Source organism: Corticium candelabrum, chromosome 4 (assembly GCF_963422355.1).
Source record: "Corticium candelabrum chromosome 4, ooCorCand1.1, whole genome shotgun sequence".
Taxonomy (NCBI): domain Eukaryota; kingdom Metazoa; phylum Porifera; class Homoscleromorpha; order Homosclerophorida; family Plakinidae; genus Corticium; species Corticium candelabrum.
Genome location: NC_085088.1, coordinates 4,455,578 through 4,473,806, shown reverse-complemented (window position 1 = coordinate 4,473,806; position 18,229 = coordinate 4,455,578). Strand labels below are relative to the sequence as shown.

The following is an 18,229-nucleotide window of genomic DNA, read 5'->3' as shown; positions in this document are numbered from 1 at the left end:
AAACGTTTGTCCACCAATATCAATTCCATCAGAATGTAATATACGGGACACTTTACCTATGTCCCGTATATCACACAGGCGTATCTACTTTTAGTGTCCGTTTGCGCAATCTTAGCCTGCCCCTCCACGTGTTCACATTCTAGCTTATCTAGTAAATTAAAATTAAAAGAAAACTTTCAGTTTCGTTGTACACCGCAGGCTTCATCATATCAACAGCACCACATATCCAGCCTACGCAGGAAAAGCCCAACAATACGCCAATTAGTTATCCTACATGCACGCGCACGTTCACACACCGCGAAATCAAAACTGTGCGAGCCGAACGCAAGTCCGACCGCCGTGGGCGTCGCTCGACGTCGCGCGTCACACCAACCTTGAAATCCTTGCCCAAATCGACGTCGTCATAGTGAAAGTGTGCGCATTCTTCGATCTTCGGAAAGCGCGTCGTGCCGTCGAAAATCCTTTTAACAATCGACAGACACACGAACGTGACCGTCCGCCCGCGCGTACACCCGCAGCACGGTACGCTTACTTGTTCACCTTCACCTTCATCCCCTTGCTCACGCCTTCGACGACGGCGTCGCCGACCCGGTTGACTCTCGAGCTGCTCTCGAATCGCGTCGATATCCGACGATGACCTCGGTCGATAGGCAAGCGTCTCAGCTTCTTTCCGCTGCACGAACGCACGCACACCGAGTTGAGACACAAACAGAAACCCGTGAGAGTCCCGCATGCATTAACCTGCGTCCTCTATCCGTCTCGTCGCCGATGAAATCGTCTGTAACGACACCAGAAGCCATCAGAGCAAGAAAAACCGCTTAGAAAGTCGACGGGGCAGCCGGGATGTTTGCCGCAACGTGCAACGCCCCCTGTACACGAGAAGAAAGAGCGAAGCTGTGAAACGACGCGAGGGCCCGACCGGAAGGAAGCAACAATGCAACGGAGTGTGAAAAGTGAGTCAACCGAAGCCGAAAGGGAACGACTGAACGCGAGTCTGTGAGCGTACCGAGTCGGTCGTCCCAACTTCTCGACCGTGGAAGGTCCATCGAGTCGCTTTCGTTCGCTCGTTACTTGTCGTTGACACGGTTACACTGATATGATGGTGTGTGGCGCGATACGACGTGTACGGCCACTCTCGTGTGACCCTAACCGACGACGTCAGACGCTGCCGTTGCCGTTGAGCACGGGGTGCTGGTGAAGTCTCGACGACGAGTCAAATTCAGAATCAAACGCGACAGTCGATCACGTGCTAGACCACGCCCATCGGATTCCACGCATTTTTGCTTACAAACTGTAGTGTTGTGTATCCCAGATGTAGATTGAGGCTTTTTGTTCTTGGCAATTTTGGTTTTGGTACCATTCGAAGCACATGAGTCCCGCCAATTACCATCAAGGAATATTGAAAGTATTCTGCATACTAATACCAACATATTTAGTCTATTATGATTATTTAGTGATACAATGAATGAGTATATCTGATTCTGGCATGTTGTGATCAGGTTTCTGATAACAAGCTTTAGGAACGAACAATAATACAACTATGCATACTAGAATACCAAGGTCTGTGCCCCTTTTGATAATTTTGATTTTATAGCAACCATGCAGGCCATGCACACAATAAAATGTACTAGTAAGTGTAATTGCACAGATAGACTTGACACAGTTGCTTGGTTATTAATTAGATGTATAATTATGATCTACCAAGTCAGCCAGTTGCTATTACACTGCAAAAGAAATGTAAACAAGAACAATAACAACAATAATAATAACAAGAAATATACAGCTAGCAACAACAATGCACTCTGTTGTGTAAAACAAAGTTTGTGTATATTACTCATGCTAGATGTACATGTCAGGTTTAATTAATGTCCAAACACTTCAATATCTTGTGTCTGAAAGTTTTCTTGTCCAACAAGCCAATATTTGTTAGAAGTGACACCTGGTGGGTAACTGTAATACTCACCATTGGACCAATTGCTGGAGCTGATGGAATTGGTATTACTGGAATCATGAATGTTAATATTGTAACCTCTTCCAAATATACAACAGTAGCTAGAATTATGAATAACAGCATGGTCACTGTTGACTATTGTAGCCTTTACTGCAGTGTTTCCCAGAGATGAAGATCTGAAAGCAAACAGAAAAGATTGTGAGCTCTGTTTATATACACCACTTGCACTTGTCCATGGCACATCAGTATATCCTCCAAACAAATATCCTCCAGTAGTGTGTATCACACTGATTGTCTCTCCTTTGTTGTCACAGCAACGATGAAAATTAGCAGCTCTAAAACCATCCCTGCTTGCCTTGTAGATGAGACGCCAATTCATTTTCCCACTCAACCAAGACAGAAGAACACGTTTATCTTCTGTCTTCATCAGAGTGCTGCTACTAAACTCACTTCCCATTGCCTGTATTGCTGATTGTGAATCTGTTGGCTCATTGAGTTTGTCTATGATTGGTTTGATGTTATAAAACTCCGCCTCCAACAGCAGTTCTTCTCTAGCGATTGTATCGTGAGGGACGATGACCTTTCCTGTTCTGAGAAAGTTGAGAATAAAGCGAAAATGAGTTGGATCTCGATCTATAAAGTAGGACCCGTCCTCTTGTTCTTTCATATCAAACCTTCCACTGAACATGCTGGCTAGCATGGAATCCGTATCTTTCCTCAATGTCTCCAGTGATGTTTTGAATATGAAACCTCCGATATCCAGTTTGATCGGTTTTCCTTCAAATTTATGCAGTTTGGGGAAATCTCGCTCCAACTGATCTCTTTCTGCTCTCACTCGCTCACTTACAGATGTTAGTAAGTCCTGAGTCTCTCTAATGCGGGTACTAACTTCATCAAAATCAGAATCACTCGCCATTCTTCTAGCCTCGCACTTCCAGACCAGAGCGCGAAATGCGTTTCCTGGGCGTGACAGTTAGCATCATGCGGAATGCAGTCGGATAATAGCAAACGGACAACACAGAGTAATGAACACAAGGCGTCTGCAGGTCTACATGACATAATCTACCCATGTGGTAGAAGGTATCTAGCCAATATGCTGTCTCTTACAAAAATGTAATTTGCAATCAATAGTCTGTGATAATAAAAAACTAAAATGACAACACTATAATCCTAAAAATCACAACACTTCGTCCAATAGTGACTCGTTATCCACATGATTTGCTAACGTCACAGTCAGTAAAGGATTCTGCTCCATCACTCTCATAATTGTAATCTCAGTTGTTGAGCTAAAAGCCCAAGCTCTCCTACACACCTATCACACATAAGAAAAAAGATAAATCAAAGACACAGCTGAAACAAATCTACCGTACACGTGTAACATTACCCCATTGGAGATGTCCCAAGAAATCATCTTTTGAGCTCTTATCTCCTGCTTCTTAGTTAACACAAAATATTACAATAGAAAAGTGCATATTCAATACACTGTACAGTACACTGTCAGTGAAATATTTAAGGCCATGACATTGACGAGAACAATTTGCACTCAACACAGGAAAGACATTGTACTCATTTGCTTTTGTCTGCAGGCCCATGCAGGTGCGGAGTCGCTTTGGGGCACAAGGGGCACGTGCACCCCCAATAGTAGTCATGAGGGGCATCAAAGTGGGACAAGAATGTGGCATCAATGAGGCGGAAACAGAACTAAACTAAAGAGAATGCAATTATATTCGTTGTATTGCATGTTTAGTAGCTATATCAACATGTAATGTTCACAGTCATTGCGTTTCATTGAATCAACCAACTATTCTGTGCCCATTACCCTCACACTCTGTGTGCATCCCCCAAAATAATATACCTGGCTACGCCACTGCAGCGGTTCACATTTTATTGGATCTGTGCAGAGCAAGCTGTCTGGATAACGTCGGGTGTCCAGATAGAAAACGTGAACTTTTAGTATTAGTCGTGTATGTTGTTGAATTAATATGCACAATCTCACCAAACTTGATAGAGACGAAAAACGCACCAATCTTAATCAAATGTATTGTAATAATATTTGTTTGAATGGCATGAGGATATTGAGCCCGTTGACGGTGGATTCAAGTGTTCATTTCTTGCCTAACATACTGACAATTGCATTCATAACAATTTTCAAGTCATTATCAAGTTGACATACTCCCTCTTAACCTTCCAGATCTATGGTCGACAACTACATGTCTACATCATGTCACCTGACACATTGATACGTCATATGTCACATGACAGATACACACTCATAAGTCACATAACATGCACATGTGTACATCAAAAGTCACATCACACACACACACACACACACACACACACACACACACACACACACACACACACACACACACACACACACACACACACACACACACACACACACACACACACACACACACACACACACACACACACACACACACACACACACACACACACACACACACACACACACACACACACACACACACACACACACACACACACACACACACACACACACACACACACACACACACACACACACACACACACACACACACACACACACACACACACACACACACACACACACACACACACACACACACACACACACACACACACACACACACACACACACACACACACACACACACACACACACACACACACACACACACACACACACACACACACACACACACACACACACACACACACACACACACACACACACACACACATCATAAGTCACATGACACACACATGTACAGTAACTGTTGTAAGTCATCGATCAGAGATCAACTGCATCGCACAACCAATCATAAACAAACTCATCACATTTCCACAATAAAAATAAATTGGTTGTCCATTTATCATTTCATGTCAGCAAACTGAGCTAACACACAAGTCGACAACATGCATAGACATTCAACTAGTGCTACGAAAGAAAGTCAACGATAAAGCAGCAAGCGTCTGTCAACAACAGTGGCAAGTTACAAACCACTAATGTCCTTCGCCGATTAGAGCAAGCAGCAGTCGTCAGTAGTTTCCACTTGTGTCGCCCTGTCGTAAAGAAAACAAACAACTAGAATCACTACGACAGCAAACACATGCAAATATTCATCATTTGTATTTACACTAGTCACATACAACATGATACCGTATAAGATGAAATATCGACAGGAAATTTATTTGGCAGATTGGTGGACTTTGCAGCAAGCACCAATATAAATCCACTATTAAGCCACTGAAATATCATGTTGACATCATCACTCTGACTCATGAGCATCAGCTAGGCATCATGGCAATGTGGCAGTGTGTCAAGCGGATGAGGCCACTAGATGGTAACCTCTGCTTGCCGTCTGTTGTACCTACCCTGTCTAGCAGGAAGATAAAAAATGAGAATGAGGTCGTGAAGCTATCGATGAAGCAAGTCGAGTCATGCAAGTTTCGTTCTTTGCACTAACACAGCAGTTCTCCATCAATACAGTATAGCTGGAGACCAGTGAGTAGGGAAATGTGATGGTCACAAACGCAGCTGTTAATCATACACTCCTCCATGACACGGCCACTTAACAAGAGGGTGGGAATACGGTACATATATCAATATGGTACATATATCAATTATCCAATAAGGCCCCTATTTGTTGCATGTCTGTTTCACATCACCTCTCATCACATATCATCAGGCTCTCTTAAATTGACGTGAGCGGGCGGGCGGGCGGGCGAGTGGACCATTACCATTATGTACACGTGACACCCGAAGTCAGTGGGCACAGTATAAATAATATTATAGCACCACAGATCAGCATCCACGGCAACAAAAGGTAATACAAGCTCTAGACATCATCATGCGAATGACAGCTACAGTGACTTTAACAACTATTGGACGATCTGTGTTTGGTTCTGATCCTCAACTTCTTTCTTGAAGATTTACAGTAAACCGTGTAGATGAGAAGAGTAGACATCGTGCAATTAAAAGAAATGAGACACGGAAGATGGTTCAGACATATGCCATGTGCTCCGGTCGTATTGCACATGTGCATTACATGAATAACAGCGTAATGGTGAAATCAGTGAGGCCCTGTTGTTCGGATCCAGGCGGGTGATGTGACACAGACATGCAACAAATAGGGGCCTAACAATGTCCAACGCCAAAATAAATTCCTGCCAATGTTTCATGATTTTATAAGGTATATTACCATTAAATGTTACAATGACATGTACACTGACAGTCAACTGGTTTTTTAGTCTCATTGTGTACTAAGGACCTACCATGGGGACTTCAGTACTATAAACTAAAATGCACTCGCTAAGGTTGGTGTTATGATACGTGAATGGTTTCATTAATTAATTAAATAAATAAATAATAATCAATGTTTGACATTTACTTTAATTAATTAATTATTTATCAATTAGTTAATTAATTAAAGTAAATGCCAGACATCAAGATGCTTGACAAAGTCACTACCTAAATCCATTCAATTTAATTAAGTACGTAAGTAACTCATTAATTAAGGCAAATGCCAGACACTGAGATGTTTGACAAATTCATTACCTGGATCCATTTGGCGAGTGTCTCCTTGTAGTGAGTCGCAAAAAACCGCTTGATCTGCACCATGTCCACCTCACAGCGAGATACAATACAACGCCTAAGCGTTTCATCGTCAGTACCAAGTCCCTAAACACCACAATAGAAATCAACTAACAATCATGACGTCTCATGTGATGTCATCCTGACCGACACTCACCTTCATAGACTTATAGATTTTCTATGCAAAGTATCCCGTCTTGTCTTGAACACAACAAACTAAAAAATTCAACGACAAACGACGTGTACACGTCTCGCTCGACGTATGACAGACTAACAGACAGTCGTATTAGAAGCCCCACCTATTGTTAGCATCCCCGCCTTGAGATCGCCCAACATCTCCCTGCTGATCGATTGTTCAATATCATACTTGCACACCTGAATACACAAATTTGTGTTCGATATAATACAGAGAACGATATAGAGTATGTGGGGTAATGCAGACGAGTGAGCATTGCATCAGTCCCAGAGCATCAGTCCGTTACATCACATAGGGCTTATGATAATCATCAAAATGGTTATAACAACACATCAAAATCAAAATCTGCTGTAACAATCTTTGATACTTGTATTGAGTCTTAATTACCGTATCCGTCCAAATACAAGCCTCACCAATAATAGAGCCCCGGAGGTTGTCCATCCAAATACAAGACCCACCAAAATTAAAGCCTCAGGCTTGTATCCATCTAATACAAGCTTCACCAAAATTCAAGCCCCGAGGATTGTATCCACCAAATACAAGCCCCACCAAAATCTATAAAAGTCCCAGGGCTTCAATCCAAACTGTTTTGCAACTTACTGTACTAGTAGTCCGAGTCTAGTTCTTAAACCCTATATGTATGTTCCAATAGACCAGACCCTCGTGAGTCTGCACAGTAGCTAACATGCCTTCCTTGCATAGCAGCAAGGGACGCCACATGTGCCCGCAACACGTGGTAGTGTTGATTTCTGTTTTCTGTTGATATGAACTATAGTTAGACGTTATACAGGAAATTTTAACAGTTGCAGTTTTGAAACACAGTGCTTGTCTAAACATTTGGCATGCCTCGTGACCAACATATACATACATACATACATACATACATATATATATATATATATATATATATATATATATATATATATATATACATATACAGTATATTACATACATGAACGTTCCCTACCCCAACATCCCCAACAACTCAAGTAAGCATGTCCCAACTATGTACATCCTCTATCTCTAAAATTCAAACGTTGTAAAACCAATGTAGCATTATATGACTATAATTTCACAGATAATTGTTGTAATAAGTTGTTTAAAGACTTTGAAAACGTCATGTGACTCACTGCAGAAATTCTCAAAGCTATAGAGCATAGGATCTTGAGACTGCATGTATGGTGTCCAGAGTTTCTATAGCAACTGGATAAAATATACCACCAGCTGCTGTAACTATGTCAGCATGATGAAAGTCTTTGCAAGCTTCCGCAGCTTCTGCGGCCGCTCCTCATTGCTGGCAGCTTTAATAATGAATGAAGGCTGCAGGCTGTTGGCTACTGTTACATCGAAGAAACCGGGGCGACTCAGAACAAAATCGGGATGAAATATATCACCAGAACGACTGTTGTCATAGCCAGAACAACGTTGTTCCCTTTTCGCATGCTTGTTGTCCGTTAGAAGAGCGTGGTAAATCACTTCGCAAAGGGCGTCGTATATATATATATATAATAAATTATTCATGACGTCATAAGGTGTTACTGTGATGAAACTAACTGATGACATTATTTCAAATTGTGTACAACGTCGTTTTGTGGCATATTTAGTTACATTCCGACCGGTATGTAGCAAACAGACGAGATTTGTTTCAACCTGCAAGGCGCCTACTCATTCAAAACTACAGTAGAATCTCAATAATCTGAACAGCCCCATACTAAGCCCTGTTCGAAATAGTGAAGTTGTTCTAATTACCAAAATGCAGAGATGTGCCAAAACGCATAGCCTTGAATTGGAGGTCCAGACTTTGCCTCGGACACCCACACCACTGGCGCATTGACGTATGTCTCTTTTTATCTTTATGTCATGTTTGTGGTAAACGACACAGCTGCAACAATTACATACTTATAAATAATGTGACGGCCAGGATTAAAAATCAGGTACATGCATTTGACAATAACCGTTTCATGCAGCAGCACTGCCTAATAGGATCTAGGTACGCAAGGCAAATTGGATTAGAAAGGATTTGGAGTAGCGAGGTTCGACTGTACCGTATATATTCTTTTAAGTGTGCGAGAATCACTACCAACGTTGATGGCATGGAAGACCTAATGACCTGCATGAAGAACAAAGGCACTAACTATGAAGGAAGTCAATCCTCATCTCTAGTCTTGTGTAGCCAAACCCTTCCTGCCTACATCCTTCCGGCGGGAAGGATATGGATGGCTATGCGAGACTACATCTCTACCACAGTGAAAGAACTCGTTCCAAGGCCGGCGGATGTCACAGAACAGGAAAAAGACGATCTAATGCTTTCGAAAAATCAAACTTTGAAGGCTTCACTGCAGATAACTTGCTCTAATTTTTATGTAGCTGGATGTGTAGCTGGATGATCACGTGACCAGATACCAGTAATAAAAATAAGTGAAGTTACAACTCCCTAGCATGCAGTCAATATCTCCGTACCATATCAACCCCTCTATAAATACAAGCCCCACGTCTCTTTTTAGTACACAAACAAGCTTGTTGCATTCACAATTTAATTCAAGCCCTGGGCTTGCATTTGGACAAATATGGTTACTGATTATTGAAGTCACATGCCAATGTTGAAAACAGATTTTTCTATAGCAGACATACAAAACCATATTGGCACAGCCAGAGATCAGAGCGACCGGTGCATGACGTACCAGTAGACACACAACGTGCGCTTGTTTAGCTATCTGGCTAAGGTGTAATTAAAAAATTCAAGTGTCCAATTTAATGAAAAACTTCAGACAGACAGAGTAACAGACAAACAGACAGACAAATAGACAAACAGATAGACAGACAGATAGACAGACAGACAGACACAGCATCGTGTATGTCATCTTGTTGTTATTCTTGTACCAATCGAGTGTTCCAATCGGGTAAGACAAGTACGACTTACTTCGCGATATTCATCAAACGTTGCTCTGAGCTGAGGATAACTACAAGCAGCAAGAATTTGATTGAATCTAAAAAATTGAGAGAAATACAAAATGGAGTCGCGTAATACAACGAGACTAAGACCAACTCACTTTGACTCATCCGTTTCCAAACGAGCTTCACCAGCTTTGTATAAATCCTAAAATGGCAAATTACTTAAAACAGATAAAGTGTGTGTATACTGTATTTCCTCAAATAGTAACCTGTGGGTTACTATTTTTCAATCAGAACCACTGATTACTATTTAAGCAGGGATACTAATCGAGCATGAGTTACTATTTTTTCAATGTGTGTGTGTGTGTGTGTGTGTGTGTGTGTGTGTGTGTGTGTGTGGTGTGGTGTGGTGTGGTGTGTGTGTGTGTGTGTGTGTGTGTGTGTGTGTGCGTTGTGTGTGTGTGTGTGTGTGTGTGTGTGTGTGTGTGTGTGTGTGTGTGTGTGTGGTGTGTGGTGTGTGTGTGTGTGTGTGTGTGTGTGTGTGTGTGTGTGTGCACGCACACACGTGCGCGCGCATGCGAGACGTGTGGAACACACTCTTGACGCATGCAAACTGTCAAGTTATGGTAACCCCACCGGTAGTTAACACACATAAATCCTACTTGAGCTTCTGCAGCAGCTTTTCGAACATCAACAGTACCAGACTCGTCACGGTTTGCCTTCACAGAAATAAGAAATAAACAAACACACACACACACCCCTCACACTTAACACACATTGAAAACATAACGTACCTGCAACATCAAAACAAGAAGCCGTTTGAAGTGACAGGAAGTCTCAGACACAACATCCTTTTCGAGATCACGTTTAAACACTAGACACATACACACACTCTAACGATCCATCCAAACTACGCTGCCATACACATCATACTTTTACTGTATTCTTGCTTGATTTCAGCTATTTAACTATTAGTTCGTGTGCATAGAACTTCAATTAGGATGCTCTCGTCTGTACCGATGCCCTGCCACGCATCACAGTTGTTGTGCAAGTACACACACACACACACACACACACACACACACACACACACACACACACACACACACACACACACACACACACACACACACACACACACACACACACACACACACACACACACACACACACACACACACACACACACACACACACACACACACACACACACACACACACACACACACACACACACACACACACACACACACACACACACACACACACACACACACACACACACACACACACACACACACACACACACACACACACACACACACACACACACACACACACACACACACACGAGCATCTCGTTAGACGGTTACTTTCATCGCTCGTCGTAGTTCCCTCGCGTCGAATTGCCGTAGCGACTGCATCAGAGCCATGACCAGATCAAGAAAGTGGCCGTTCAGTTCACTCTTCAGATCAGCAATAAGATCCTAACAAACATTCGTCGTCGAACGAAAACATCACAACGAAACGAGACACTAAACTCGACCTTTCCAAACATCGTCTTGAATGTGGTGATCAGCTGTACCCTCTGGTCAGCGGTACGATGACCTAAGACGCTAATGATTGCCTTTTCATTGGTACCTAAACAAACACACTAACGTAAGCAATCTGTACAGATATCTGTAAATATATTAATAATAAAACAATAAAACACATGACTAGTAGCAGTGTTTCCGCTGGACGATCGCCAAATAGCTAAATGCTACAAATAAATGTGGCTGGTAAGAAAATAGTAATGCCTCCTCCCCAATTTGGCTAGTTGTTACAGTGTACCATGTACGCCTTCCTCTGGATCAGATCTTGCATTTTATAGTGCAATGCAATAGAGGTCCAGGGACTACAAGGCCAATAGAGGTCCAGGGACTACAAGGCCGACCTCTCGCAATTGCTCTGCTCGTGTCCTGCACATGCTCTTTGAAATAAGCGCAAGTGAATAAAGATGACAGTCATGGTTCTGAAGATGACTGCCGTAGTCAAACGGAAGCAGATCGATGGTATAGAAACCATGAAGAAGATAACGATGATGATTTATCATTGAATCAATGATGCTGAACTTTGATGACGCTGAATATTAAAATGCCAAAACTTCAAAACTTTGATTTTGACAGAGATTTTAAATTTTGGTATAAAAACCAGGAAGGATGGCAATGAACGCTTGAAGTCTGGTTTGTAGACTTTGTCTTTCCAAAATCACATTCCCTTGAGTATGACAGATTAGTACACTCTACTGCATTTGTTGTGATCGACCATTAGATGTTTGGGCGATTTTCTTGGCTCTGAAATAAAGCACTTGGCTACAAACGAACAAACACCTTTAGCCAAGTGGCTAATAATCAAAATTTTCCAGTGGAAACATTGCAAGTAGACGGCAGAGTTATGTTTTGCTTACCGAAGCCTTTCATTGCACTTCTCAGTGTCTCACAATCCTATTCTTTGTTGAATGGGCGAGCAGGTCTCAGTGTTCCCTCTCCCCGCTATCCAATTTAGTAAATAAAGTTAGAGATGTTTATTAGAGAGATTCTTAGTTGTACTTTATTGTCACTCACCTCTTCTGTCATGGTCATTGCGGCAATCTGTTTTGTTGCTGCGGATAGGCTTGAAGGGCTTGATCGCGGTGCGGGTTGAGATTGTTGGTGTTGTGGTGGTGGTTGGTTGTGGTGAGGTGGGGGTTGTGATGGGAGAGGAACGGGGTAGGGGGCGGGAGGATTTGATGGCAGAGGATGGCCATAGGGTGGCTATAGATATAATTATATACATCACAACATTATACCCAAACACTACACATACACACACACACACACACACACACACACACACACACACACACACACACACACACACACACACCAGTGGCGTAGCTACCACTGTTCACAGGTTGCACGTAAACCCCCAGGCTAGTAATTTATTTCCGATCATCTGGCAGCTCTCGACAGAGCCGTGTGATACTTGCGCTCAGTTTGGGATTCCAAGGCCACACATGTTGCTTGCATGTCAAAAAGAATTCGCGTCATGTCGCGTCATGTACATGGCTTTGCTTGCGAACAAACCCTCGACCATCCAGACATGCACACGTGGCCATAGATTTCAATTTCTCCGAGATGTCTTCTGCATCTCGGCTTCCCTGTAAGTCTAGGAAACAGACATTATTTAGCATACAATACTGTAAAATGATTGCCATTGAGTTAGTGACTCTTAATTTATATCCTGTGCACTGACATTGAGCAACGTGGTGTGTGTGTGTGTGTGTACGTGTAATATTATAATGTACTCACATACATAATTTTTTGTTCGAGATTTGTGAACCCCCCTAGTGCAGCCGAGCTACGCCACTGCACGCACACACACACACACACACACACACACACACACACACACACACACACACACACCAGAAATAAATTAACAAACTTCCCTATTCTTTCTAATACAAACTCACCCTTCCAATAATTTCCTACCTTCTAATATAACCCTCACCTAATAAACATACATGCTCCTGTTCTAGTGGTAGCTCAGTAATTCAATAACATTTTCTAGCATGTACACCATATATGTTTTTGAGCAATTATGTTCATTGTTGTTATACACTCAAACGTCTCTTATCTGGACGTCTGAGATAGGGGCACGTGTGCCAATCACAGTGTACTTGCATTAGGTGTTGTATGAACTCTATAAAACTCTACAATTACAATTACATCATTACTGAAAACAGCAACAAGCCTGTACAACTGTGTGCATGTGTATGTATTTGTGTAGGTTTGTTAATTATTATTAACTAGGATCCATGGCCCGTCCTTCGTACGGGCAAGATACTGTAGTGTAAGGTAGGTCTGTGGACACGTCACGTGCATCTTTGTTGCGAGGTCCCGGATATTCTGAATGAATTCGAATCTTGTTCTTCGCGCTTGTTTCGATAGAAATCGACACACTCCCCGTGTAGCGCTTGCTGCAGAAAACGTGTAGGTTGGATTCGGTGCAAATGCAATCAGAATTTAGAGAGAAACGCAAGCGATAGAAGAGTAGGTTTCGTCGGCAAGAGATATTCGATCACTCGAAGCTTTGCGAAGGACGGCGATGCATAGGATCCACACGGGACCGGTGCGGGCGTGTGTTCGAATGAACCGGAATGTGTAGCGTGTGCGTCGTCGAGAAATTTTACGCGAGGGTCGACCCCTCGAGAGGGGACCCTGTGCGTAATTTTTTAAATTTTTTTACACAAACCATCGCCTGTGCGTACCGAGTGTGCGTGCCTATTTCGGTTTCGAACGGACAAAAGACGTGGCCCCCAAACGCGAACATGCACACACACACACACACACACACACACACACAGACAATTTGAGCTTTATATATTAGATATATTAATTAATTAATTAATTATATAAATATACCAAAAAGCGTTCAACGCACGAGCAATCATCACATCGTAAGAGTATGGCCTTAGAAACCCATTACTCGTATCCAATTCACTGGAAAGTCGATTCGTACCTTTTGCACGACTTGTAGTAGACAACGATCCCAAAATGGGGACCCTTTTGAAACAAGCGTTGCAGTTACTGATCGAAGAGCACACGCACGTTTCACACCTCCTTTATTTAGAATACAACAAGAATATAAGGCTGTAACGCGTCTATCGAATATGAAATAACGCACGTTACAATGAGTACGTGTTGATAACAATTTGCACTATGAAGTCATTGATATTAAACAACACAAAATTTTAAAGCGCCATATAAAGTTTTTAACGCGCGTTATATTTTTAAATTTGAATTAACGCATACATACGAGCCACAGAGAGTGGCCCGTAGGTGCGCATTAATATGACGCGCATGAATGGGCTTCCCTAAGAAACAAACCCGACAGTTGATCCCGTGTTATACCACGCCCATCAAATTCCATGCATTTTTGCTTCGAAAATGTATTGTTGTGTATCCCGGATGTGGATAGACAGTATGAGATTTTCTGTTCTGGCAATTTTGGTTTAATATCATTCCAAGCACATGAGTCTTGAGAATTTTTGTCCAAATAGCAGCAAAACTAGAATTGTATAATATAGAAAGTATTCTGCATACTAATACCAACATCTTTAGTCTATTATGATTATTTAGTGATACAATGAATGAGTATATCTGATTCTGGCATGTTGTGATCAGGTTTCTGATAACAAGCTTTAGAAACAATAATACAACCATACATACTAGAATACCAGGGTCTGTACCCCTTTTGATATTTTTGATTTTATCGCAACCATGCAGGCCATACACACAATAAAATGTACTAGTAAGTGTAATTGCACAGATAAAATTGACACAATCACTTGACTATCAGATTTATAATTGTGATCTACCAAGTCAGCCAGTTGCTATTACACTGCAAAAGAAATGTAAACAAGAACAATAATAATAATAACAATAATAATAATAAAAATAATAACAACTACAAATATACCACAAGCAACAACAATGCACATCTGTTGCATAAAACAAAGTTTGTGTATATTACTCATGCTAGATGTACATGTCAGGTTTAATGTCCAAACACTTCAATGTCTTGTGTCTGAAAGGTTTGTTGTCCAACAAGCCAATATTTGTTAGAAGTGACACCTGGTGGGTAACTGTAATACTCACCATTGGACCAATTGCTGTAGCTGTTGAAATTGGTATTACTGGAATCAGAAATGCAAATATTGCTACCTCCTCCAAATGCACAACAGACGTCAGCCCTATGATAAACTGCATGATTACTGTCGACTATTGTAGCCTTTACTGCAGTGTTTCCCAGAGCTGAAGACCAGAAAGCAAACAGAAAAGATTGTGAGCTCCGTTTGTATACACCAACACGTGCACTTGTCCATGGCACATCAGTATATCCTCCAAACAAATATCCTCCAGTAGTGTGTATCACACTGATCGTTTCTCCTTTGTTGTCACAGCAACGATGAAAATCAGCAGCTCTATAACCATCCCTGCTTGCCTTGTAGATGAGACGCCAATTCATTTGCCCACTCAACCAAGACAGAAGAACACGTTTATCTTCTGTCTTCATCAGAGTGCTGCTACTAAACTCACTTACCACTGGCTGTATTGCTGATTGTGAATCTGTTGTCTCATTGAGTTTGTCTATGATTGGTTTGATGTTATAAAACTCCGCCTCCAACAGCAGTTCTTCTCTAGCGATCGTATCGTGAGGGACGATGACCTTCCCTGTTCTGAGAAAGTTGAGAATAAAGCGAAAATGAGTTGGATCTCGATCTATAAAGTAGGACCCGTCCTCTTGTTCTTTCATATCAAACCTTCCACTGAACATGCTGGCTAGCATGGAATCCGTATCTTTCCTCAATGTCTCCAGTGATGTTTTGAATATGAAACCTCCGATATCCAGTTTGATCGGTTTTCCTTCAAATTTCTGCAGTTTGGGGAAATCTCGCTCCAACTGATCTCTTTCTGCTCTCACTCGCTCACTTACAGACGTTAGCATGCCTTGAGTCTCTCTAATGCGAGCACTAATTTCTTCAAAATCAGAATCACCACTCGCCATATTTTCTAGCCTCGAACTTCCAGACCAGATCGCGCAGAGTTTTCAGGGCGTGGCAGTAAGCCTCGTGACCAGTCTCGTAGACCCCCCGAATGCGGTCGGATAATATTTAAAATAATTTGCAACAGTTCGATGATGTTTAACTACTCCGTCAAGATTGGTGAAACTTCTCTCAAACCAACAGACTCAGCAAGATATCAAGATATCGCACGCAGCTCGATGCAGTTGTTTGGAAAAGTGGCATGAAGATTGGGATTTTCTATCGTTGTCATCATCTCCTTGATCACCACTCTGGACTAGCTATAGTGAAATCAGGGATTCAGCCTGATCTAGATTAATATTATTGCGCTGTTGTATGGAATAATGGCACTGCGGGCATAGCCAAGCGGATTCAGAGAATTGAAAAAAGGTTCTTGAGAGTATACTTTCTGGCCTGAAACCAAGGGAATCTACTGGAAATATGTCTTCTGTCTTCTCTAAATTTGGTCTCCAATCACATCAGGCCAGACCATCTTTCTACCTCTAGATACACTCGCTCACCTGTGTCTACATTCTCTACCTCCTACCAGTGTCAACTTCCGGTATCACTCACTTGAAAATCATCATTATCACACTCGTCGTACTCAATCAGGACTACATATGCCTAATACAAACACTAAAGCACTTCTGCAGTCTTCATTTCATCATGCTCAAAAGTTATGGAATTCTCTTCCATGTAGGCTAAGAATAGTCTCTAAAGTCACTGATTTTAAGCAGCGTCTACGATATTTAGATCCATGTGTTCTAAAATATTAGATAGTGTTTCACTTAGACTCTATAGTATGTATGTTAACGTACATATTCATGTATGTGTGCTTGGTATGGTACCCGGAAGATCGACCGCTGAGTTGAGGGTTTTCTGTAGTAAAAGAAATACAAACACAAATACAAATACAAATACAAATACAAATACAAACTAGAATTTTAAAAACTTTTTTTCTGAAAAAAGGAATAGATGTAGAGATTGTATAAAAAGTAATAGAAACAAGATTTAGATAATATGAACCAAAGCCAGACATCATTAGTGAATCCTTCCAACACACTAAAAGTAAAATTAGGGAATGTGGTTGGAAGGATTCACTAATGATGTCTGGCTTTGGTTCATATTATCTAAATCTTGTTTCTATTACTTTTTATGACAATCCCTACATCAATTGCTTTTTTCAGAGAAAAAGATTTAAAAATTCTAGTTTGGTAAGTTTTTAGAATTGCGAAAGCACAGCCTAGTTTATTAGTTAATATTAAACAAAGATTTTATAGCCTAACAAAAATACACATTTCCTAAATCATACCTGGTCTACATGTATAGTCTCATATCTCGAGCTCGTGGATTTTAGGTTTACAGTGTACTTGCAAAATATGCTAAGAGCTACGCAGTGTTTGTGTATATGGTTTGAATCAGACGTTACATTTAGTTGCAATAACACCACTAGTAAGTATGAAGCTGTGTTCTACTCGCTTCAGAGCTACGAGCATACGTGCATGTAGTTGTGTGTGTATGTGTGTGTGTGTGTGTGTGTGTGTGTGTGTGTGTGTGTGTGCGTGCGTGTGTGTGTGTGTGTGTGTGTGTGTGTGTGTGTGTGTGTGTGTGTGTGTGTGTGTGTGTGTGTGTGTGTGTGTACTGCAAAATATTTCGATCACGTGCAAAAGGTCGAGATCGAAGAAGGAATTTACGCAGATTAGCTGTTAGATCTCCTGGTTGTCTATAACAATTTGTAGATGCATGCTTGCATAATTTTAAAATTTGTGTCCAGTGGGGTATGAGTATTAGCGTTTAAACAACTAAAGTTCTTGGTGTGGGCAACAAAGCAAGCTCGCATTTCCATTGATGGTCATGCATCACGTTACAGAATGTCGATTATCTAGACCACTTAATTGAAGACGCAAGATTCGGTTAGATAGACATGTCACTACTATGAGAATCAAGATGCCAGTTTCAGCAGCGTCAACTTTTCTT

General features: G+C 41.5%; 3 protein-coding genes and 1 pseudogene across 4 annotated transcripts in view; all 4 read right to left on the bottom strand.

The window, feature by feature from the left end:
- LOC134178621 (rho GTPase-activating protein 32-like) overlaps window positions 1-1,233 on the bottom strand; it is a 9,162-nt gene extending 7,929 nt beyond the window's left edge. For both annotated transcript variants that reach the window (XM_062645504.1, XM_062645507.1), the window contains exons 1-4: window positions 1,007-1,233; window positions 742-778; window positions 533-673; window positions 374-461 (exon numbers count right to left, since the gene is read on the bottom strand). In XM_062645504.1, coding sequence (XP_062501488.1) covers window positions 374-461; window positions 533-673; window positions 742-778; window positions 1,007-1,046 — 306 coding nt within the window. In that variant the 5' untranslated portion in view covers window positions 1,047-1,233. The remainder of the gene's footprint in view (window positions 1-373; window positions 462-532; window positions 674-741; window positions 779-1,006) is intronic.
- Window positions 1,234-1,862: 629 nt separating this feature from the next.
- On the bottom strand, window positions 1,863-2,867 carry LOC134178448 (uncharacterized). Its single transcript, XM_062645326.1, has one exon. It carries the CDS (start codon window positions 2,865-2,867, stop codon window positions 1,863-1,865), a length of 1,005 nt encoding a protein of 334 aa, XP_062501310.1.
- Window positions 2,868-4,736: 1,869 nt separating this feature from the next.
- LOC134178307 (annexin A7-like) lies at window positions 4,737-14,346 on the bottom strand (annotated as a pseudogene).
- An 879-nt stretch (window positions 14,347-15,225) lies between these two features.
- LOC134178447 (uncharacterized) lies at window positions 15,226-16,244 on the bottom strand. Its single transcript, XM_062645325.1, has one exon. The coding sequence runs from the start codon at window positions 16,234-16,236 to the stop codon at window positions 15,226-15,228; it is 1,011 nt and encodes a 336-aa protein (XP_062501309.1). The 5' UTR covers window positions 16,237-16,244.
- Between the last annotated feature and the right edge of the window lie 1,985 nt (window positions 16,245-18,229).